Source organism: Crinia signifera, chromosome 2 (genome assembly GCF_055691185.1).
Source record: "Crinia signifera chromosome 2, ASM5569118v1, whole genome shotgun sequence".
NCBI classification, from domain to species: domain Eukaryota; kingdom Metazoa; phylum Chordata; class Amphibia; order Anura; family Myobatrachidae; genus Crinia; species Crinia signifera.
In genome coordinates, this window is record NC_139218.1 from 71,900,176 (window position 1) to 71,923,754 (window position 23,579).

The following is a 23,579-nucleotide window of genomic DNA, read 5'->3' on the forward strand; positions in this document are numbered from 1 at the left end:
ACCTTTTCTCCGCTTTATCTCAAGTTTATCTCTTCTCCAAGCTTAATAAATCTGCCCCTCAGAGAGACACAGTGATTCAAAAGGCCCCCATACACTAGCCGATTTTGGTCAGATTTCGGCCAGATCAGTCGGATCTGGCCGAAATCGGACCAAAATCGGCTAGTTTCGATGTCCCCTCAGATCCGATGCGCGGTCCCGTGCGCATCGGATCTGCGTCGGGTGGTCGGACCTGCTGCACGTCCGACCACCCGACTTGGGACCTAGTGGGGCGGCGCGGCGGTGGAGGGAGCAGGGGGGGCTGGGGACGCTGCGGGGGACACAGGCGGCATAGAGCCGGGCAGGGGGAGCCGGGAGCTGTCAGTACTGAATTTAAAAAAAAAAGCCCATACAATGAATGGGCGGCCTGTGATTGGCTGAGCGCTCTCTCAGCCAGTCAGCAATTGGCTGAGAGAGCGCTCAGCCAATCACAGGCTGCCCATTCATTGTATAGGCTTTTTTTTCTAGCACTGACAGCTCCCGGCTCCCTCTGCCCGGCTCTATGCCGCCTGTGTCCCCCGCAGCGTCCCCAGCCCCCCCTGCTCCCACCAGCAGCCCTGCTCTGTAGTCCCCCCTGCTCCCCGGGTTTTTTACATGTGATAAATCGAGACGATTTATCACATGTAAAAAATGGCACATCAAGTGCCAATCTAATCAAGCTCCCCCGGGGAGCAGCCGGGGAAGCTCAGGGGGAAGTCGGGGGCGACTTGTCCTAAGGACAAATCGCCCTAATGTATGGGGGCCTAAAGTCCATTCCCTAATGCCTGCAGGCAACTTGGTAATATAATGTCATATTTTTAGATAGGCCCAGAAAGAGCTAGTGGGTAGACCATAAGTTTGTTGTAGGTCGGAAAATGAATGGACTCCTTCCTGTCCGATCAGGTGAGTAAACCTCAGTATACAAGCTTTGGACCAAGCTGATAGCGGTGACCGCGTGAGGGGATTGGGAGGTAGGTCGGGATTTAGTAATAAGGGTGTTGGAAATGAGGGGTTTGGACTGAAAGACTCTAACTGTCTAAATTTTTTCCATGTCTTAAGGGTTGGATCGAGGGTCAGGTGTTTCGTTTGTGGTATGTTCTGGAGGGATGCAGTTGAAATCCCGGCGGTCAAAATCCCGACGCCGGAATCCCGACCGACGAATTCCCGGCACTTTGTCCCTCTGTGGGTGTCCCCAACACCCACAGAGGGAGAATAAATTAGTGTGCCGAGCGTAGCGAGGCACCGTGCCCGCTGGGGGCGGATCCACGTCCCCTCCTTGTTGGGATTTCGGCGTCGGGATTTTGACCGCCGGGATTTCGTATCAATCCCGTTCTGGAGCCAAGGGGTAATATGCGAGGGAATGTCTGTGGTAGCTTCCGTAATTAGAGGCCACTGTTTGATAACAGGGTTTCTTGACATTTCGATTATTCTTGTAAGGTGTATTGCATGATAATAGCTAATGAACCGTTGTCGCACTCTATGCGGGTACTATAATACAGGTGGCGCACTCTATGCTGTTACTATAACACAGGTGGCGCACTCTATGCTGTTACTATAACACAGGTGGCGCACTCTATGCTGTTACTATAACACAGGTGGCGCACTCTATGCTGTTACTATAACACAGGTGGCACACTCTATGCTGTTACTATAACACAGATGGCGCACTCTATGCTGTTACTAGAACACAGATGGCGCACTCTATGCGGTTACTATAACACAGGTGGCGCACTCTATGCGGTTACTATAACACAGGTGGCGCACTCTATGCGGTTACTATAACACAGGTGGCGCACTCTATGCGGTTACTATAATACAAGTGGCGCACTCTATGCTGTTACTATAACATAGGTGGCGCACTCTATGCTGTTACTATAACATAGGTGGCGCACTCTATGCTGTTACTATAACACAGGTGGCGTACTCTATGCTGTTACTATAACACAGGTGGTGCACTCTATGCTGTTACTATAACACAGGTGGCGCACTCTATGCTGTTGCTATAACAAAGGTGGCGCACTCTATGCTGTTACTATAACACAGGTGGAGCACTCTATGCTGTTACTATAATACAGGTGGCGCATTCTATGCTGTTACTATAATACAGGTGGCGCACTCTATGCTGTTACTATAACACAGGTGGCGCACTCTATGCTGTTACTATAACACAGGTGGCGCACTCTATGCTGTTACTATAATACAGGTGGCACACTCTATGCTGTTACTATAACACAGGTGGCGCACTCTATGCTGTTACTATAATACAGGTGGCGCACTTTATGCTGTTACTATAATACAGGTGGCGCACTCTATGCTGTTACTATAATACAGGTGGCGCACTCTATGCTGTTACTATAATACAGGTGGCGCACGCTATGCTGTTACTATAATACCGGTGGCGCACTCTATGCTGTTACTATAATACAGGTGGCGCACTCTATGCTGTTACTATAATACAGGTGGCGCACGCTATGCTGTTACTATAATACCGGTGGCGCACTCTATGCTGTTACTATAATACAGGTGGCGCACTCTATGCTGTTACTATAATACAGGTGGCGCACTCTATGCGTTTACTGTAATACAGGTGGCGCACTCTATGCTGTTACTATAATACAGGTGGCGCACTCTATGCTGTTACTATAATACAGGTGGCGCACGCTATGCTGTTACTATAATACCGGTGGCGCACTCTATGCTGTTACTATAATACAGGTGGCGCACTCTATGCTGTTACTATAATACAGGTGGCGCACGCTATGCTGTTACTATAATACCGGTGGCGCACTCTATGCTGTTACTATAATACAGGTGGCGCACTCTATGCTGTTACTATAATACAGGTGGCGCACTCTATGCGTTTACTGTAATACAGGTGGCGCACTCTATGCTGTTACTATAATACAGGTGGCGCACTCTATGCTGTTACTATAATACAGGTGTCGCACGCTATGCTGTTACTATAATACCGGTGGCGCACTCTATGCTGTTACTATAATACAGGTGGCGCACTCTATGCTGTTACTATAATACAGGTGGCGCACGCTATGCTGTTACTATAATACCGGTGGCGCACTCTATGCTGTTACTATAATACAGGTGGCGCACTCTATGCTGTTACTATAATACAGGTGGCGCACTCTATGCTGTTACTGTAATACAGGTGGCGCACTCTATGCTGTTACTATAATACAGGTGGCGCACTCTATGCTGTTACTGTAATACAGGTGGCGAACTCTATGCGGTTACTATAATACAGGTGGCGCACTCTATGCGGTTACTATAATACAGGTGGCGCACTCTATGCTATTACTATAATACACATGGCATAGATTCTAAATTTATTATAATACAGGTGGCACAGATTCCACTGTTACTATTATACAGGTGGCACAGATTTCACTGTTACTATAATACAGGTGGTGCAGGTTCCACTGTTACTTTGTCAAACTTGGACCCTATAATATAGGTCTCATATTGTTCGATTAAAAATATCTCAACACTAGGTCCATGCTATAATTTGTGTTTTATCCCTATTTGAGGTGATCACTGATAGACTATAACACTATAAAACAATGTAAATACAGTGAAAATTGTGTTCCTATGCTGTTACACTTGTAATGATGATGTGGGAGATGATGGTCAGCAGCATGGAGTTGCGACCCCATGCAGAGATGGTCGCGACCCACTTAGGGGTCAGGACCCACAGTTTAAGAACCACTGCTCTAGAGAGCACAATTCTGTTAACAACTTGCCCTTCCACAGGGGGTATCAGGGTCAATAGCTGTAAATCCCAGTAGCTTGTAGACCACCATCCATATTTAATCACTTGCAAAAGTATCTGTGGACCTTTGCAAAGTTCTCTACCGGCAAGGAGAGCCTATACATTAGTACTCTTGACCAGTGGCGTATGTTCATCACAGTTTCCAGAGGCAAGATAAATATTGGTGCAGAACAATCCAGAAAATATTTCTAAATCTTTTCAACTTGTAGATCTTGTTACATTGCACTAAATTTATTTACATTAACAATTATTTGAAACAAATACATTGCTTAGCAATCATCCCTAGGATTAGATCCTGTGACTTGTCTCACTGGAAGCAGACACCTTTCTTATAGAGCTATTTGCTCCTGCACAGTAAGTATGCGGATTCTAACTATGTATAATTGTTAGTCCAAAACCATTACTATTAGGTAGAGCACGGGTGTCAAACACAAGGCCCGCGGGCCAAATCCGGCCCGACAGACCTCGTCATGTGGCCCGCGCAGCCGCCGCCAGCCATCACCTTTTATTCTCTTTTTTTAGATCGTTTTTGAGAGGTTTTTTTTGCACTGCCGGCGGCCATGTTCCTGTGGTCTTTTAAGATGTCTGCGGCCACAGGAACATGGCCGCCGGCCTCCACGGCTACGTGGAGGAGGGCCCGGCAGCCTGTTCCCTCTTATCGAGGCAGTGGCAGACGCTGGGTGGGGACGTCATGACGATGAGGCCTCCCACCCACGCGTCTGCAGAGAGGAAGGAAGGCAGGCCGAGTCGGGGGGCCGCAGCAGGACAGGCCGCGGCGCAGAGAGTGGAATTGAAATTACTGGAGCCGCAGCAGCAGCAGCAGTAAAAGGAGCCTGAGGGATAAAATACAGTAAGTTACATAAAAAAACAATATATCTGGTGGTGGTGTCATGGCATTACTTTTATATTATACAGGGGGAGCAGCCTGGGGTGTCATTATTATTGTACAGGGGGAGCAGCCTGTGGTGTCATGACATTATGCCATGACACCACAGGCTGCTCCCCCTGTATAATAATAATGCCATGACACCACAGGCTGCTCCCCCTGTATAATATAAAAGTAATGCCATGACACCACAGACTGCTCCCTCTGTATAATAATAATGCAATGACACCACAGGCTGCTCCCCCTGTATAATAGTGGAGTGATGAGGAGAGTGAGCAAGGTAACGTGGCGCTATCTGGAGGGATCTGCCTGATGGATCTCTCAAGGTGTATCCCAATTTCACCTCAGAATAAAGACAGTAATAGAAGGGGTGTGGAGATCCACTCGTGGGCGCTCCCTGTGGTTCGGGAAATGAAAAAGAGGGGAGAAGTGGAGAAGGTTACTTCCCTTTGTCTTCCTCTCCTGTGTGGCTATTTTCTCCTGTGAATATTCTTGGGTTTGGATGTTCTTGATTCCAAGTGTGTCTCAAAGATCATAGGAAAAGGATGAAATAAAAAATAGGAGAACCCACAATGAGAAGTATTCCTAAGATAAAAAATGTTAATGGAATGTCACTTTGAGCTGCGGTGGCGTACCGAACTCACTTGTGACAACAAGGATAAAAGTGCATCAAGGTATCTTTTGAGTTGATAAGGAGGGTGGCGTACCCTTACTCACGTGTTGGGACGTAAATCAAAGCGCATCAAGGTTTCTTTAAATATCCGTATTTTTATTGGACACAGTTAAAACATCAGGGGAATAAAATGGGAAAGAAGGTGTAAAGAGGAAGGTGAGGTGCCTTACCATGTGATGGTTGGGTGAAGTCAAACCGGATAACATACACCCAATTTCTCACAGGTTAGCTGGACTCACCTTCACAACTTTTCTGCCTCCTGGGGGTACACTAGATCTGGGCCGACATGTTTCGAGATAACACTATCTCTTCTTCAGGATCCAGACTAGTGTAATCCTCGTGGCTCTATATATGTGATATAGAACTTCCGGTTCCGGGTTGTGTGACCCCGGAAGTGAAAAAACATCGTTTTTCTAAGTACAAACAAAAACTTGCAGTTATGTGTATAAAATATAGGTGCAAGGTCCCCCTTGCTAGTGTCCCGTCTTATATCTCAAAACGAGATGTATTGCGGGTGTGGGATATGTTTAAAAAACTGTCTGTTTCGCGGCATCTGCGGAAGTTGTTAAGCCGCGACCGGAAGTTACTCCGGCGGGGCTTGTTCTCTGTACACCCGGAAGTTCTGTAGTTCCGGGTGGCTTCACTGGTGGGCGGAAGTGACGCGGGCGGGTGTTCCGTAACCGGAAGTCCGTCTGCCTAGATTCCTCCTTTGTACACCCGGAAGTTCGTTTCACATCATTCCTCATTGGCTTCATTGGGTGTAGGAAGTGATGTGAACGGCGATTTGGATATGATGATGCGCTGTCTTGTAACGCAGGATGAGATAAGCTTGTTGAGAGAGGATGATCTGGAATGAAAAAGGACTGTTGAAGAAACAAGATAGATGGGAAGAAGAGTATAAATAAGAATGAGAGCTGTGTAAAAGAATGGAAGCCTGAAAGGATGAATAAGCAGAGAGGATAAAATAAAATAAAATAAAATAAAAAAATGAATAAATAAATAAATAAAAAGAAAATAAATAAATAAAGAAAAATCATAAAGATATGAATGAGAATAATAAAAAAAAAAAAAAAAAATAAAAGATAAATAAAAAATAAATAATGAAAGATAAAAATAAAAATAGAAAAATTAAAACAAAAAATAAATAAAGAAATTTGGGGAAAATTGGGCTAAAAATAAAAATGGAGCTTAAAGTGGCAAAATAAGAATATATAAATGAACAAATAATAATAAAAATAATAATGAAATAATGATAAAACTATAAAATAAAAATTAAGAATACAAGTAGATGAAGAAAACTGGGAAAAAAATAAGAAAAAGAGGAAAAGGAAAAAAGGTGAAGGTGGAAGTGTTCCAAAAATGATGGGGGGAAGATGTAAAGGGCAAGAGGTGTGGGTTAGAAGGAGAAGGGAGGACCAACCGAGGATGTGACTATGATTGCAGAGGAATGAATAGAGGGGGAGATAAGAAGGGTGATGGTATGGGAGATAGGTGGGAAGTGGAAGGGGTGATGGTGATTAGAGGAACCATTTTAATTCAAAGTCTTGGTTTAGGCCTGATGGTATGAGAGTTTTGAATTTATATATGAGCTTCATTTCTGCTCTGGCTAGATTGACCTCTTGATTCCTATTCTTCCAGCTGTTGTTGATTTTTTGAATCCCGACGAATCTCTTTATGTGGTTGATAGAGCAGTTGTGTTTAGTTTTGAAGTGATTGGAGAGGCTGTGGGTGGATAGACCTTTTTTAATGTTCCTTAGGTGTTCCGCGATCATTACTTTTAGGGGTCTATTTGTTCTGCCGATGTAAAATAGTCCACAGGTGCACTCAATTGTGTATATCACATTGGATGTTTCGCAGGTGATGAATTCCTCTATTTTCTTTTTATTGTTGTTGATGGTAATATCAGTGCATTTAGATGTTTCTGTTTTTATATTTCTGCATCCTATGCACATTGCACAACGGTGAAAGCCTTTGGTTTGTATTCTGGTTCTTTTTTCTTCTGGTAGACAGCTTTTTACTAAATGGTCCTTCAAATTTTTGGATTTCCTGTAAACGAATTTGGGTTTGGGGGGGAGAATGTTTTTGAGAATGGGATCTTGCTGTAGGATGTGCCAATTCTTCTTGAATATGTTTTCTACTGTTTTGTGGTTACGGTCGTATCTGGAGAAGAAAGCGAACTTAAATTGTTCATTGTTCTCTTTGTTCTTCTGTTTATTTTGTAAGATAATGTTCCTGTCCTTCTGGTTGATTTCTTCTATTAATTCCTCAAGGGTGTTATTTTTGTATCCTTTTGCCTTGAACTCTTCCTTCATGGTTTTGGCTTGTGTGCGAAATGTTTCGCTGTTACTGCAGTTACGTTTAAGACGTAAGAATTGGCTTTTGGGGACGCTCTTGAGCCAAGGTGCATGATGTTGACTATTGACGGGTATATATGTGTTTGCATCTGTTGGTTTATGGTATGTTTTAGTTTGTAGAGTGTTGTTGTCAATGTAGATGGTGAGGTCCAAGAAATTGATGGTGTCTTTGCTGAGTTGGAATGAGAATATGATGTTCTTGTTGTTTTGATTGAGAGATTCTGTAAAGTCCTTGAGTTCTTGTTCCTCTCCTTCCCATATTATCAACACATCATCGATGTATCTTTGCCATTTTTGTAATTTGGTGCCCCAGATGATGTTGTTATAGATGGTGGTTTCCTCCCAGTACGCCATAAAAAGGTTGGCGTAACTGGGAGCAAATTTTGTCCCCATAGCAGTTCCTCTGATTTGTAAATAATAATTGCTTTCAAAATAAAAAAAGTTATTGTAGAGAATGAATGAGATGGAGTCCGAAATGAAGGCTTTCGTGGATGGTGAGTGATCAGTTCTTTCCAGGTAGTATTTTACTGCTTGGAGACCATCTTCATGTGCTATACATGTATAAAGGGCGGTGACATCTCCAGTTCCTAGTATTTTTTGATGGTTCCAGGTTTCGTTTTGTAGTTGTCTCAGTAGGTCTCCAGTGTCTTTAAGGTAGGCATGATTCTGTTTTACTAGTGGTTGCAAAAATGAGTCAATCAAAGCTGAAAGATTGGAGGTTAACGAGTTGGTCCCTGCTATGATAGGTCTTCCTGGCGGGTTTTTCTTGTCCTTATGGACCTTTGGAAGAATGTATATAGTTGGAGTTGTGTCTTCCTCGATGTTAATAAAATCATGTTCTCTTTTGTTGATCCCTCCACTTAGCAGATGTTTGTCGATCAGTTTCTTGAATTCTCCTTTTATTCTTGTAGTGGGGTCTTGGTTGAGTTTTTTGTAGGTGCTTTGATCGTTGAGATGTTTGTATATTTCTGTTGTATACTGGTTTTTATTCATTATGGCAATTCCACCGCCCTTATCACAAGGTTTGATGATTAGGTCTTTTTCTTTTTCCAGGGTTTTCACTGCCTCTCTTTCTTTTCTCGTTAAATTGTGCTTAATTTTCTTTTTTTGTTTGTCGTTTATCTCTTCTATTTCTTTGATGACTATTTTGCTGAAAGTTTCAATGAAATTACCTTTGATGAAGGTAGGGTAGAACTTTGATTTTCTCTTCAAGGTGGTGTGTGGGATTTCTTCTTCAGTTTGTTGGCTGATCAGGATGTTTGGGGATTCCACGGTTGGAAGAGTTTGATCTGTTGTTTCCAAGTCCTTTTTGACGAAATATTTTTTTAAAGTAATCTGTCGAATGAACTTATGTACGTCGATAAATTTCTCAAAGGGATCTGACGTTGAGGTCGGGGCGTACTTAAGTCCCTTACATAGTACATCTTCTTCTGTTTTTGAAAGATGTCTATCACTTAAATTGAATATCATTGACGATGCGGTGACGGTTTCATCTATGGTTCCTGATGTCTGGGTGAGGTCCTTTCTCCTTTGAATTCTCTTTCTGTTCTTGTAATTTTTCTTGGAAAGTTTGCCCCCTCTTTTTCCCCGTGTTGTACGGAGTTTTACTTGAAGATGAGCTTTCTTCTTTTTCTTTTTTCTTCCTCTGTCCTTTTTATCTTCTCCTCCAGTGTCGTCCTTTGGTCTAAAAAAGGATGTCTGGTGGGGTTGGTAGATTCTTGAAGAAAGGTTTCTATGTTAGTATAACTGGGGCCGGGGATTGCTTCGTTTATTGATCTTTGTCTTGTTGTGGATATTATGTTTTCTAATGGAGATCTTTCCTTTCTTGAATTCCTTCTTCTGGACCTGGGTGAGTTCTTCCTGTTTCCTCTTCCAGTGTGCCGGGATTCAATGTTACTTTCTTGGTGTGTTGATGGATGGAACTTGTTCCTTTGATTTTTCTTTGAGGATCGTCTCTCTTTTGTGGTGTCATAACGAGGATATTCACTGAAGTCAGGTTTTCTGTTGGGAGCTGGATATTCTCTATGATATGGTCTTCTACTTCTATTGGCAGCTTGTGATGATTGTTCATATTGGTTTACTTGTGAAATGTGATTTTGATGTCTCCTCCAGTCTTGATAATTTTGATATTTTCTGTCAGGTTTCTCCGGAGTGTGTCTTCTGTGGATGTGGCGCGAAGAATTATATGGTGTTCTTTGTGGGACTTCTCTCCATGGTGCTCTTCGTGAGGCTTCTCTCCATGGCGCTCTTCCCTGTGTGGAGTCCTCGTTATTTCTTGTTTTCCCAATGTGTCTGGGTTGTCTGTGTCTTTCTTCACGGTTTCTATGTTCAGGGGTATGGGTTTTATTCATTTTCTTTTTGTGTTTCTCCTTTTCTCCTGTAGAGAATTTTATATGTGGCTTTTGGGGAGGGCCAAATTTGTAAAAAACATAATCCCTTTGGAGTTTCTTCTGTTTTTTTATGGTGAGTTGTTTGGTATTTTTGTCTATCCTATCTATGATGTTTTTTTCCAAGATGGGAAAGGTCTCCATATTGGAAAAGGGTTCGATGAGTGTTTGTAAGAGATCCACTCTCTCTGAAGTTTCTTTAAGTTTCTTCCTTTGTTCTTTTAGGACTAATTCCATGAGGGAAAACGAGCATGTGTTGAGAATGATATTCCATTCTTTGGAGAAGTCTTCCGATTGATCTTGAAATGATGGGCTTTTCTTCATGCGCAGACCTTTGGGGATGATGTGTTCAGCCATATATTTCTCAAGCGTGGCGACCTCCCACCACAGCTTGTTTTCTTTTACTAGCCAGTCTCCCAATTTGAACATGGCTAGTTCCAATTTTTCATTGGTCATTTCAGTGTCTTCTTCATTATGTGTGATCCTGAATACTTCTTCTGTGTCTTCTTTTCTTTTTTCTCTATGTCCGAACATAATATCGCCCGAACCCTGCTAGCTGGGAGACAAAACTGGAGTGATGAGGAGAGTGAGCAAGGTAACGTGGCGCTATCTGGAGGGATCTGCCTGATGGATCTCTCAAGGTGTATCCCAATTTCACCTCAGAATAAAGACAGTAATAGAAGGGGTGTGGAGATCCACTCGTGGGCGCTCCCTGTGGTTCGGGAAATGAAAAAGAGGGGAGAAGTGGAGAAGGTTACTTCCCTTTGTCTTCCTCTCCTGTGTGGCTATTTTCTCCTGTGAATATTCTTGGGTTTGGATGTTCTTGATTCCAAGTGTGTCTCGAAGATCATAGGAAAAGGATGAAATAAAAAATAGGAGAACCCACAATGAGAAGTATTCCTAAGATAAAAAATGTTAATGGAATGTCACTTTGAGCTGCGGTGGCGTACCGAACTCACTTGTGACAACAAGGATAAAAGTGCATCAAGGTATCTTTTGAGTTGATAAGGAGGGTGGCGTACCCTTACTCACGTGTTGGGACGTAAATCAAAGCGCATCAAGGTTTCTTTAAATATCCGTATTTTTATTGGACACAGTTAAAACATCGTTATGACACCACAAAAGAGAGACGATCCTCAAAGAAAAATCAAAGGAACAAGTTCCATCCATCAACACATCAACACACCAAGAAAGTAACATTGAATCCCGGCACACTGGAAGAGGAAACAGGAAGAACTCACCCAGGTCCAGAAGAAGGAATTCAAGAAAGGAAAGATCTCCATTAGAAAACATAATATCCACAACAAGACAAAGATCAATAAACGAAGCAATCCCCGGCCCCAGTTATACTAACATAGAAACCTTTCTTCAAGAATCTACCAACCCCACCAGACATCCTTTTTTAGACCAAAGGACGACACTGGAGGAGAAGATAAAAAGGACAGAGGAAGAAAAAAGAAAAAGAAGAAAGCTCATCTTCAAGTAAAACTCCGTACAACACGGGGAAAAAGAGGGGGCAAACTTTCCAAGAAAAATTACAAGAACAGAAAGAGAATTCAAAGGAGAAAGGACCTCACCCAGACATCAGGAACCATAGATGAAACCGTCACCGCATCGTCAATGATATTCAATTTAAGTGATAGACATCTTTCAAAAACAGAAGAAGATGTACTATGTAAGGGACTTAAGTACGCCCCGACCTCAACGTCAGATCCCTTTGAGAAATTTATCGACGTACATAAGTTCATTCGACAGATTACTTTAAAAAAATATTTCGTCAAAAAGGACTTGGAAACAACAGATCAAACTCTTCCAACCGTGGAATCCCCAAACATCCTGATCAGCCAACAAACTGAAGAAGAAATCCCACACACCACCTTGAAGAGAAAATCAAAGTTCTACCCTACCTTCATCAAAGGTAATTTCATTGAAACTTTCAGCAAAATAGTCATCAAAGAAATAGAAGAGATAAACGACAAACAAAAAAAGAAAATTAAGCACAATTTAACGAGAAAAGAAAGAGAGGCAGTGAAAACCCTGGAAAAAGAAAAAGACCTAATCATCAAACCTTGTGATAAGGGCGGTGGAATTGCCATAATGAATAAAAACCAGTATACAACAGAAATATACAAACATCTCAACGATCAAAGCACCTACAAAAAACTCAACCAAGACCCCACTACAAGAATAAAAGGAGAATTCAAGAAACTGATCGACAAACATCTGCTAAGTGGAGGGATCAACAAAAGAGAACATGATTTTATTAACATCGAGGAAGACACAACTCCAACTATATACATTCTTCCAAAGGTCCATAAGGACAAGAAAAACCCGCCAGGAAGACCTATCATAGCAGGGACCAACTCGTTAACCTCCAATCTTTCAGCTTTGATTGACTCATTTTTGCAACCACTAGTAAAACAGAATCATGCCTACCTTAAAGACACTGGAGACCTACTGAGACAACTACAAAACGAAACCTGGAACCATCAAAAAATACTAGGAACTGGAGATGTCACCGCCCTTTATACATGTATAGCACATGAAGATGGTCTCCAAGCAGTAAAATACTACCTGGAAAGAACTGATCACTCACCATCCACGAAAGCCTTCATTTCGGACTCCATCTCATTCATTCTCTACAATAACTTTTTTTATTTTGAAAGCAATTATTATTTACAAATCAGAGGAACTGCTATGGGGACAAAATTTGCTCCCAGTTACGCCAACCTTTTTATGGCGTACTGGGAGGAAACCACCATCTATAACAACATCATCTGGGGCACCAAATTACAAAAATGGCAAAGATACATCGATGATGTGTTGATAATATGGGAAGGAGAGGAACAAGAACTCAAGGACTTTACAGAATCTCTCAATCAAAACAACAAGAACATCATATTCTCATTCCAACTCAGCAAAGACACCATCAATTTCTTGGACCTCACCATCTACATTGACAACAACACTCTACAAACTAAAACATACCATAAACCAACAGATGCAAACACATATATACCCGTCAATAGTCAACATCATGCACCTTGGCTCAAGAGCGTCCCCAAAAGCCAATTCTTACGTCTTAAACGTAACTGCAGTAACAGCGAAACATTTCGCACACAAGCCAAAACCATGAAGGAAGAGTTCAAGGCAAAAGGATACAAAAATAACACCCTTGAGGAATTAATAGAAGAAATCAACCAGAAGGACAGGAACATTATCTTACAAAATAAACAGAAGAACAAAGAGAACAATGAACAATTTAAGTTCGCTTTCTTCTCCAGATACGACCGTAACCACAAAACAGTAGAAAACATATTCAAGAAGAATTGGCACATCCTACAGCAAGATCCCATTCTCAAAAACATTCTCCCCCCCAAACCCAAATTCGTTTACAGGAAATCCAAAAATTTGAAGGACCATTTAGTAAAAAGCTGTCTACCAGAAGAAAAAAGAACCAGAATACAAACCAAAGGCTTTCACCGTTGTGCAATGTGCATAGGATGCAGAAATATAAAAACAGAAACATCTAAATGCACTGATATTACCATCAACAACAATAAAAAGAAAATAGAGGAATTCATCACCTGCGAAACATCCAATGTGATATACACAATTGAGTGCACCTGTGGACTATTTTACATCGGCAGAACAAATAGACCCCTAAAAGTAATGATCGCGGAACACCTAAGGAACATTAAAAAAGGTCTATCCACCCACAGCCTCTCCAATCACTTCAAAACTAAACACAACTGCTCTATCAACCACATAAAGAGATTCGTCGGGATTCAAAAAATCAACAACAGCTGGAAGAATAGGAATCAAGAGGTCAATCTAGCCAGAGCAGAAATGAAGCTCATATATAAATTCAAAACTCTCATACCATCAGGCCTAAACCAAGACTTTGAATTAAAATGGTTCCTCTAATCACCATCACCCCTTCCACTTCCCACCTATCTCCCATACCATCACCCTTCTTATCTCCCCCTCTATTCATTCCTCTGCAATCATAGTCACATCCTCGGTTGGTCCTCCCTTCTCCTTCTAACCCACACCTCTTGCCCTTTACATCTTCCCCCCATCATTTTTGGAACACTTCCACCTTCACCTTTTTTCCTTTTCCTCTTTTTCTTATTTTTTTCCCAGTTTTCTTCATCTACTTGTATTCTTAATTTTTATTTTATAGTTTTATCATTATTTCATTATTATTTTTATTATTATTTGTTCATTTATATATTCTTATTTTGCCACTTTAAGCTCCATTTTTATTTTTAGCCCAATTTTCCCCAAATTTCTTTATTTATTTTTTGTTTTAATTTTTCTATTTTTATTTTTATCTTTCATTATTTATTTTTTATTTATCTTTTATTTTTTTTTTATTTTTTTTTATTATTCTCATTCATATCTTTATGATTTTTCTTTATTTATTTATTTTCTTTTTATTTATTTATTTATTCATTTTTTTATTTTATTTTATTTTATTTTATCCTCTCTGCTTATTCATCCTTTCAGGCTTCCATTCTTTTACACAGCTCTCATTCTTATTTATACTCTTCTTCCCATCTATCTTGTTTCTTCAACAGTCCTTTTTCATTCCAGATCATCCTCTCTCAACAAGCTTATCTCATCCTGCGTTACAAGACAGCGCATCATCATATCCAAATCGCCGTTCACATCACTTCCTACACCCAATGAAGCCAATGAGGAATGATGTGAAACGAACTTCCGGGTGTACAAAGGAGGAATCTAGGCAGACGGACTTCCGGTTACGGAACACCCGCCCGCGTCACTTCCGCCCACCAGTGAAGCCACCCGGAACTACAGAACTTCCGGGTGTACAGAGAACAAGCCCCGCCGGAGTAACTTACGGTCGCGGCTTAACAACTTCCGCAGATGCCGCGAAACAGACAGTTTTTTAAACATATCCCACACCCGCAATACATCTCGTTTTGAGATATAAGACGGGACACTAGCAAGGGGGACCTTGCACCTATATTTTATACACATAACTGCAAGTTTTTGTTTGTACTTAGAAAAACGATGTTTTTTCACTTCCGGGGTCACACAACCCGGAACCGGAAGTTCTATATCACATATATAGAGCTACGAGGATTACACTAGTCTGGATCCTGAAGAAGAGATAGTGTTATCTCGAAACATGTCGGCCCAGATCTAGTGTACCCCCAGGAGGCAGAAAAGTTGTGAAGGTGAGTCCAGCTAACCTGTGAGAAATTGGGTGTATGTTATCCGGTTTGACTTCACCCAACCATCACATGGTAAGGCACCTCACCTTCCTCTTTACACCTTCTTTCCCATTTTATTCCCCTGATGTTTTAACTGTGTCCAATAAAAATACGGATATTTAAAGAAACCTTGATGCGCTTTGATTTACGTCCCAACACGTGAGTAAGGGTACGCCACCCTCCTTATCAACTCAAAAGATACCTTGATGCACTTTTATCCTTGTTGTCACAAGTGAGTTCGGTACGCCACCGCAGCTCAAAGTGACATTCCATTAACATTTTTTATCTTAGGAATACTTCTCATTGTGGGTTCTCCTATTTTTTATTTCATCCTTTTCCTATGATCTTCGAGACACACTTGGAATCAAGAACATCCAAACCCAAGAATATTCACAGGAGAAAATAGCCACACAGGAGAGGAAGACAAAGGGAAGTAACCTTCTCCACTTCTCCCCTCTTTTTCATTTCCCGAACCACAGGGAGCGCCCACGAGTGGATCTCCACACCCCCCCCTGTATAATAATTTGTGTCATGGCATTACTATTGTTATATTATACAGCGGGAGCAGCCTGTGCTGTCATTGCATTATTATTATACAGCGGGAGCAGCCTGTGGGGTCATTGCATTATTATTATACAGCAGGAGCAGCCTGTGGTGTCATTGCATTATTATTATTATACAGCGGCCCTTTGAGGGTGACCAAACTGCTGATGCAGCCCCCGATGAATTTGAGTTTGACACCCCTGAGGTAGAGCTATTCTAGTGTAGCAACTTCATAGAGTTAGCAAATGCTTCTAGTGGAACAGGTCATGGGTTCTAAAACAGGGTGTTACACTTGCAAATATAATGTTTAGAAGAGTGTGACATCTGTTGTCCTGCTAGGAGGGGGAATGAAGTGATTCAAACCCGCCGGAGTGGAGAGGTGCCCCCTTGGGAGCAGGAGCCTGGCAGCAGATGATTCCACTGCCTTCCAAAGTTACCCCTCTGCTCTTGACAATGACAGGGTGCTCTCCTTTGGAATCTCGGAGATTGAATGAATGGGCCGGCTCATACTACTGGCCGACCGCATTTCGCGGGTCTGCTAGTCAGGTAAACTGAAGTGCTGCAGTAGTGGCACTGCATGGCCGTGACTTGCCTGGGTTACAGGAATGCAGCTGGTAACTGGGCCATAGGGTACAATGGAGCTAAATGGGCGTCAGGGGGAGGTAGAGTTGAGGGTGAAGCTACACTGAACTAAAGGTGTCCATACACAGTACAATTGCCAGGTGCATGAGATGCGCGCTGGGGGGGCGCCAGTATCCAGGAGGGTTGCCCACCTTTTCGGGAGGTGGAGGGGGTCCGATTTTCGGGAGCCTCCCAGCCATTCCGGGAGGGTAGGCAACCTTTATACTTGGTGGGAAGAATTGGTTCAAAAATCTTCTTACAACAATTAGAAGAAATGATAAGATATGGATGTATTAATAACAACACAAAATGAACCAAAAAAAAATAAAAAATGAATCATTTAAACAAGATCATCAACAAAATGTACTAAATAAATACTACACTTGCCATATATTTGCTTACACCATATCACTAAACGATACCTCTTTATGTCTATATTCTATGCTAGTCAATGTTCAGAACAAGTGCTCTTCCTATCTAAGGCCACCCACTTTTCTAAAGGCAGAGAGGAGTGTGTGTGTATTGGTGGGTGTGACAGTCATGACACTCTAGAATGTGCAATCCTATATCTTTTGGGTGTAAATACCAGTTACTTGTATGCAGGGTATCTAATACCCCTTTTACACCGCCGAAAAATCCGGGTCAGCGGCGGGTCAGACCCGGATCTTCGGCGGTGTAAATCCCTAACGCCGTGTCCCTTTACACGGGACTTCTACCCAGGTCCTGACCTGGGTAGAACATGGCTAGGACCTGGGTAGAGGGCGGGGTAAATGGGAACACCGGGTCAGATGACCCGGCTCCCATTTACATGAATGGGGAACGTCCAACCTGCGGACCGCAGCGTCCGCAGGTTGGACGGGTTGTCAGCCTGACACTGACAGCCGGCGCTGCTGTCTGCTATACCCTGCAGACAGCAGCGGTGGCGGGGGAGGGAGGTGAACGGATGCCTGTGTGCGGCATCCATTCACCTCCTGTGCGACGGCAGGGGGGTGCGCGCAGTGACTGGGGGCAGCCCAGCAGCTTACCTTAGTGCTGGGCTGCCCCCAGCAGCGTTCCGGTCCGGCGGCGGCGGTGATTGGCGCTTGGAGATGACATCATCCTGTCATCTCCAAGCACCGGGAGGGGAGGGAGGGGAGGAGAGGTGCGGGGGGCCGGGCTGTCCGTCCGGTGTAAATTGCACTAAACGCCGGGTCGCACCCGGCTTGAACCTGGGTCTAAAAAAGCCGGGTGCGACCCGGCGTTTTGGTGTAAAAGGGGTATGACAATAGCACTTGCCGGCAGCAAGAAGACACGACAAATGTAGTGAGTAATAATCTCTGCAAACTTTCTTTTAAATGACACATGCTGGTGGTGCCTAAGAATATTTTCCTAACATATGTACCGGTACTTCTCCTTATAAAGGTCTACTGCTAATTACATACTTTAGAGTTCCCTGATGCTTACCTCCCACATGATGAGTCTCCCAGACTTGGTGACTCCAGCCTTTTGTGTTCTACCAGCTGATACCTGGACCACCTCTGTATTCAGCATAGGGAGGCGGAGAGGAGCGGTGATCCCACTTCCCCAAGTGTACACAGAGGATAGAGGGGGAGGGATGCCTGACTTTGCAGAAGAATACCCCACACGTCCACCTGATAATAACAATTATGACAATTATCTACAGACCCAATATTAAAATCTGGGTAGACATGTCATAGCAAAACCTTAGTGATAACAAAATAAAGGAATGTGCAGCACAAAACTCCCCACCGGGCTAAGTAATAGGCACTTCTCACATGAAATAAATGGTCCAAAACAGCAGAATTTCATTAGTGCAATGAGCGAGCTCATAGGATGTTCACAAGACAAATTATACCCATATACCTTCTGGGAAAGGTTACAGAAAATTAGCATGTCAAAGAAACAAGCAGGGGCTGGTAAGGCAATAAGTTATGTACAGGCAGGCGGGTATGTTCCAAAACAGGAGTAACAATAAATCAACTTTTGTAAAACTACACAGAGTATCGCAGGCATTGACTGCTTGGGGATAGAAACAGGATACGGTCACTAGGTCACAATGCATTCGGTCAACCTCTGACGGACGACATGACTGAAGGTGACACATGCATTAGGTCGACATGGGGTTTTTCACTTTTTTTGGAGCTCACATGTGCCAACAGGTGGTATTTCATGCCCTACATCCACTAGGGTGTGGTAAAGAATAAAATCGTGTGCCCGAAGCATGGCAAGGGGAAGCTGTGCATTTTTCTGTGTCCATGTCGATGACATTCGGGACAAAAAAAAGTGAAAAAACCCATGGCGACCTTTTGACTGTCGACCTTCCCCATGTCGACCTTATGACATGTCGACCTAACCCATGTCGACATTCAGTCATTTCGACCTTCATGCATGTCGACCTTCAGTGGTCGACCTAATGTTTGGAGACCTAATGTATGTCTATCCAATGATCCCATTCCATAGAAACACTACACTGTGGTCATAGTCAGGGCAGCCGAGGGGGGGGGGGGGGGGGGCGAGTACTAAATACCCGGGCCCAGGCCTGCTGGAGGGGCCTGGCAGGGGCCCTGGTCCGACACCTCCCTTCCCCCTCCGGCCCTCCTGGCCACAACAGCAGGACACACTTCTACAGCATGTGCTGTGCTGACAGCAGGCTTAGCATGAGCTTCTCACTGACAGCGTTAGAGCTCATGCTGAGCCTGCTGTCAGCACAGCACATGCTACAGGTGTGTGCTGCTGCTGCTGCTGATCTGTTTAGAGTTTTTAGGGTTTTCTTTTTTCTTTAACCCCCCTCCTCCCACACTTCGTTCACGTCAGTGTTCCCTCTAAGCTGTGCGCACGTGCGCGCGCACACAACTCGAAGAGCGTGCGCACAGACATTACAACAGAGCGCACAAAGCAGCAGTGTTCCCTTTTTGCAGTTGTGGACTCAATTAATGTGTGTTTCACCCATTAACTACATTGTGTGCCGTGTTTTGAATGTTTAAATGTTTAATATCATTTTGAAGTAAAGTTAACACAAATGCTGAACGTCATTTTGCAGTTATATATAAGTGACGCACAAAATTTGTAATTTCCTTCCAAAGTTGCACAGCCAAAATCTTTTGCCGCACACAGCCTTCGTAAAATTAGAGGGAACATTGGTTCACGCCCCAAAATTTTACCGGGGCCCAGCATTCCTCTCTGCCGCCCTGGTCATAGTGCTTCTTGTGATGGTATGGAAACTCGTGAAATGCAAATTAGGGACCACTCAAAGAGCACTATGGTTTGTTATCAGGTGCTGCAAAGGAGACAGTACTGCAGGTTACCGCTATCACGGAATGCGTGGACCCTCAATTGTTCTGCTAAACAATGATAATCTGAGTTAAGGTGCGTACACACGGATAGATTTGGCCAACGATTCAATCTCGTTAACAATTTCCTCTGAATCTCCTGCACAAACGATTTGGTGACAAATGATGAACGATTGAGCAAACGATTACACATGAACGATTGATCTTTAATGATGGTGGAGGGGAGAGGGAGCCAGTCAATCAGCCTTACCAAATCGTTCATCGTGCATTCAGATGAAACGATTGGTACACATCGCTAACGATTGGTCGCTGATCTTTTTGCATGCAGGAAAGATCAGCGACCTCTACCAACGACCGGCGGGTACGAGCATCGACATATCGACATATCGTTCATACACACGGAACGATTTGAGCGATTGGTCGTTTCAATCCGTCGGGAACACCCAGATCTTTTGCCAAATCTTTCCGTGTGTACGCACCTTTAGTCTGACAACACAGAGTTGGATAGCATACAGCTTCTGGTCTCATTTATTAACTTTTGACTACATTAACCCTTTGAGCTCTCTGTGCAAAATATCCACTAAAAATTGAGGTGTCGCTCACATTTGTTATATAAATAAAAAATGTTGTGTAAAAAATGTTATCTTTTCTATATAAGGTAAACATTACAGGTCATTATGGTGAATAGAAAAGATTCCTTGAAAATGTTCACACCTATTTTGACAAATTCACTTGGCACTCAAAGGATTGAACAGCCCTCTATGAAATCCAGCTGGTATGCCCATGGCGCAAATCTGTTCAATTTGGCATCCATATTGGTGTGGCCAAGTTGTTTACTGATCCAGTCCCTATTTGGGCTGGATCGGATTGCTTGTTCATGGCTTTAGGGATTTCAAATTGTATTTATAGACACTGATCTATAATCTTTAGATTGTCTGGAATGTATTTATAGACAATGATCCATGCAGCTGCATTTGGCTTCCATCAACCATCAAAATATTCAGAATAATAACATAAATAATAATAACATAAATTAATAAACTATAATCTTAAGAAATGAAATACTACGTATGATGAAAGTAAGAATTATGATCTCCTCACCACGTGATCTGGCACTAGGGATTCGCCCAGTAGACCGTCCTCGGGACACTGCCGACATTGCAGCCTGTGGCTTTTCCACCCTGAATAACCAAAATATTATTTATAATATACTTATATAGCCCCAACAAATTTTATTGCACTTTACAGTTGATAATAAATCAGCAATAGAACAGTACTAAAAGAAGACTGAATAACGTAATACACAAAGGGGAGGGAACTTTGGCACTACTGGGGGTGCCCAATCTAATAGCGTTGAACCTGTCCAACCAGGTAAAAAAAAGTCCAAAAATATAAGGCAATAGATCAAAGGTGACACAGAATAATAATTAGGGAAATTTATAGTCCACAAAGTGAAGGATGGTTCCAATATATATATAAAGATTCATCCTCTTGTTCACATTTCCTCCAAAAGGATAGACAGGAACATGTTACACAACATACAATTATATTGTACATCTGTGTTAAGAAAATAGAAATGTGGAGGAATGACCATTATAAAAGGTCCCTTAAGATCCAAAGTCAGTATAGCTTTCACCACAAAAATAAATGCATTAAGCATACCTAGTGTTCATTCTAGCACCTGCCATCTGCGGCACCCCAGGCAGTTCCTCTTCCCTGCCTGGGGTGTCGCTGTCTGCTGTAGTGTTTCTAGCACAGGTCTGGTTTGCATATCAATGCTGATATACAGACCACACTGTGCTAGAAGCACTACAGCAGACAGCGACACGCCAGGCAGGGAAGAGGAACTGCATGGGTTTTCAAAGATGGCGAGTGCTAGAATGAACACTACATACCAGTAAGTCACTTAAAAAGTGAATAAGATTTGCGTTTATAGTGTTCTATTACTGGTTATATTTCACCTTCTTTCTATAGAATGTAGATGCTAGTGTTTACAGTTGTGGAGTGATACAGATGTGGCTTGGTTAATGGATTTTGGTGAGATGGAAGGGGTGTCGGATGACTGCCAGACAATTGGGATCCAACAGTCAGTATACCGACATGGGAGTTCTGACTGCCAGTGCTCCGACAGGGGGGATCACGACTGACAGGGACAGTTCTCCCTTGTGAGGGTCCATGACCCCCAAAGAGGGAGAATAAAACCTGTGGCGAGCCACCAAGCCCACAAGGGGCTTCTTTGTGCTCTCCCCCCATCAGGGCACCGGCAGTCGGGATTTCGATGTCGGCATACTGACTGTCGGGCAGTCATTCCACACCCAGGTGGAAGTACCAGATTGTTGTACGCGTACGTTCGTTGGGTTAAAAAAAATGTTTACCCCAAATAGCCGGCATCCCTATGAGCACCTATTATCTCCTTTTCCCACATATACCTATGCCTTGTCCCCATGAACGCCCCTGACTACTGCCTCCCCTACTGTGCCTCTGACAACCCCCCCCCCCATGTGTACCTCTGACCTATTCCTCCCCATGTGTTCGTCTGTCCCCCTTCTCCATATGTACCTCTGACCCCCTTTTCTTATGTATTCCTCTGACCACTCTACCTATCAGTAACCCTGCCTTAGCTACCATCCTTACTGTGCGCTCTCCCCAAGGATGGTGGCTGCTGATCACAAATAGCATGGAGATTATTTAATAATAATATGGAAGCCATCAGTGACGATGTTAGTGAACAAGGTAAATGAACGAAAATGTCCATTTGAGCACGGGGATGATAAACGCATTAGTGTCCAGCCAGTGTGAGAACATACACTGGGCTCGCACATAATAAATGCATCTGTTGTGACAACATGTCTCTATTTGAGAACCTGTTCAATTAAAACTCTAATATTGTCTTTCAATTATACTGAGACAAAAAGCAAATATCGGTTGTAGTTCATCTAAATTCCAAATTGGTTACAGCGAGAATTTGTTGACCTGCTTTTATTGGGAAACAGAGCATGTGAGAACATATCTTAAATGAAATAGCCACCAATGCATTGCTGCTTACAATAATATTAATATACAAATTAATTAGCACTGGGACATCTTACATTAATCAGCACTATGACTTGGATTAGATGGCCAAATAATCTCACCTGTGACATGGGGCAGTATTCAATGTAAAAAAATCGCTGTGTGCAGCGAATCCTGTTTAGGATTCGCTGCACACTTGCTGTGTTCCGGAGGGCTGGCTGCCACTCGCTCTCCCAGTATTCAACGTCGCAAGGGCGAGTTGCCCCTCGCGGCGAATCTTCACCCCTGCAGCGGACGAGTGTCCGTGGCAGGGAGCCGTGGGACGGTGGCAGGCAGGGAGATTGAAGTCTCCCTGCCTGCCCCAGAACGTATGTGGAGGGGAGGAGGGCTCCCCGGGACCCAGGCAGCACAAGCTGCCAGAGCCAGCAGGGGACCGGGTATATTCACTGCTCCCGATCGTGCATATGTAATGATCGGGTGCAGTGAATATATGAATATCTAATGAGCGGCTCTCGGCTCCGGCCCCCTGCTGGCTGTTATGTGTAAAAAAAAAAGTAATATATATTCATGTGCTATAAGCGCATGAATAAAAATAGCATGCCCTTTCACAGAATAAAATTCCTGATTTTTTTACACCAAAATTAAAACCAAAAAACTTTTATTTTAAAAGTTCACATTCCACTTCTCCATGAAAAGATAGAGAATTGCTACACGGAGAGACACGGCGAAAATCACTTAGAAAGACGGCAAAAAGTGCACGTTGATTAGGGT

At 43.1% G+C, this 23,579-nt stretch overlaps 1 protein-coding gene across 3 annotated transcripts in view; it reads right to left on the reverse strand.

Moving 5' to 3' along the window:
- The window catches only part of NEK8 (NIMA related kinase 8), a 98,294-nt gene that overhangs the window by 44,765 nt on the left and 29,950 nt on the right, over window positions 1-23,579 (reverse strand). For all 3 annotated transcript variants that reach the window (XM_083172363.1, XM_083172362.1, XM_083172364.1), the window contains exons 6-7: window positions 20,898-20,977; window positions 17,950-18,137 (exon numbers count right to left, since the gene is read on the reverse strand). In XM_083172363.1, coding sequence (XP_083028489.1) covers window positions 17,950-18,137; window positions 20,898-20,977 — 268 coding nt within the window. The remainder of the gene's footprint in view (window positions 1-17,949; window positions 18,138-20,897; window positions 20,978-23,579) is intronic.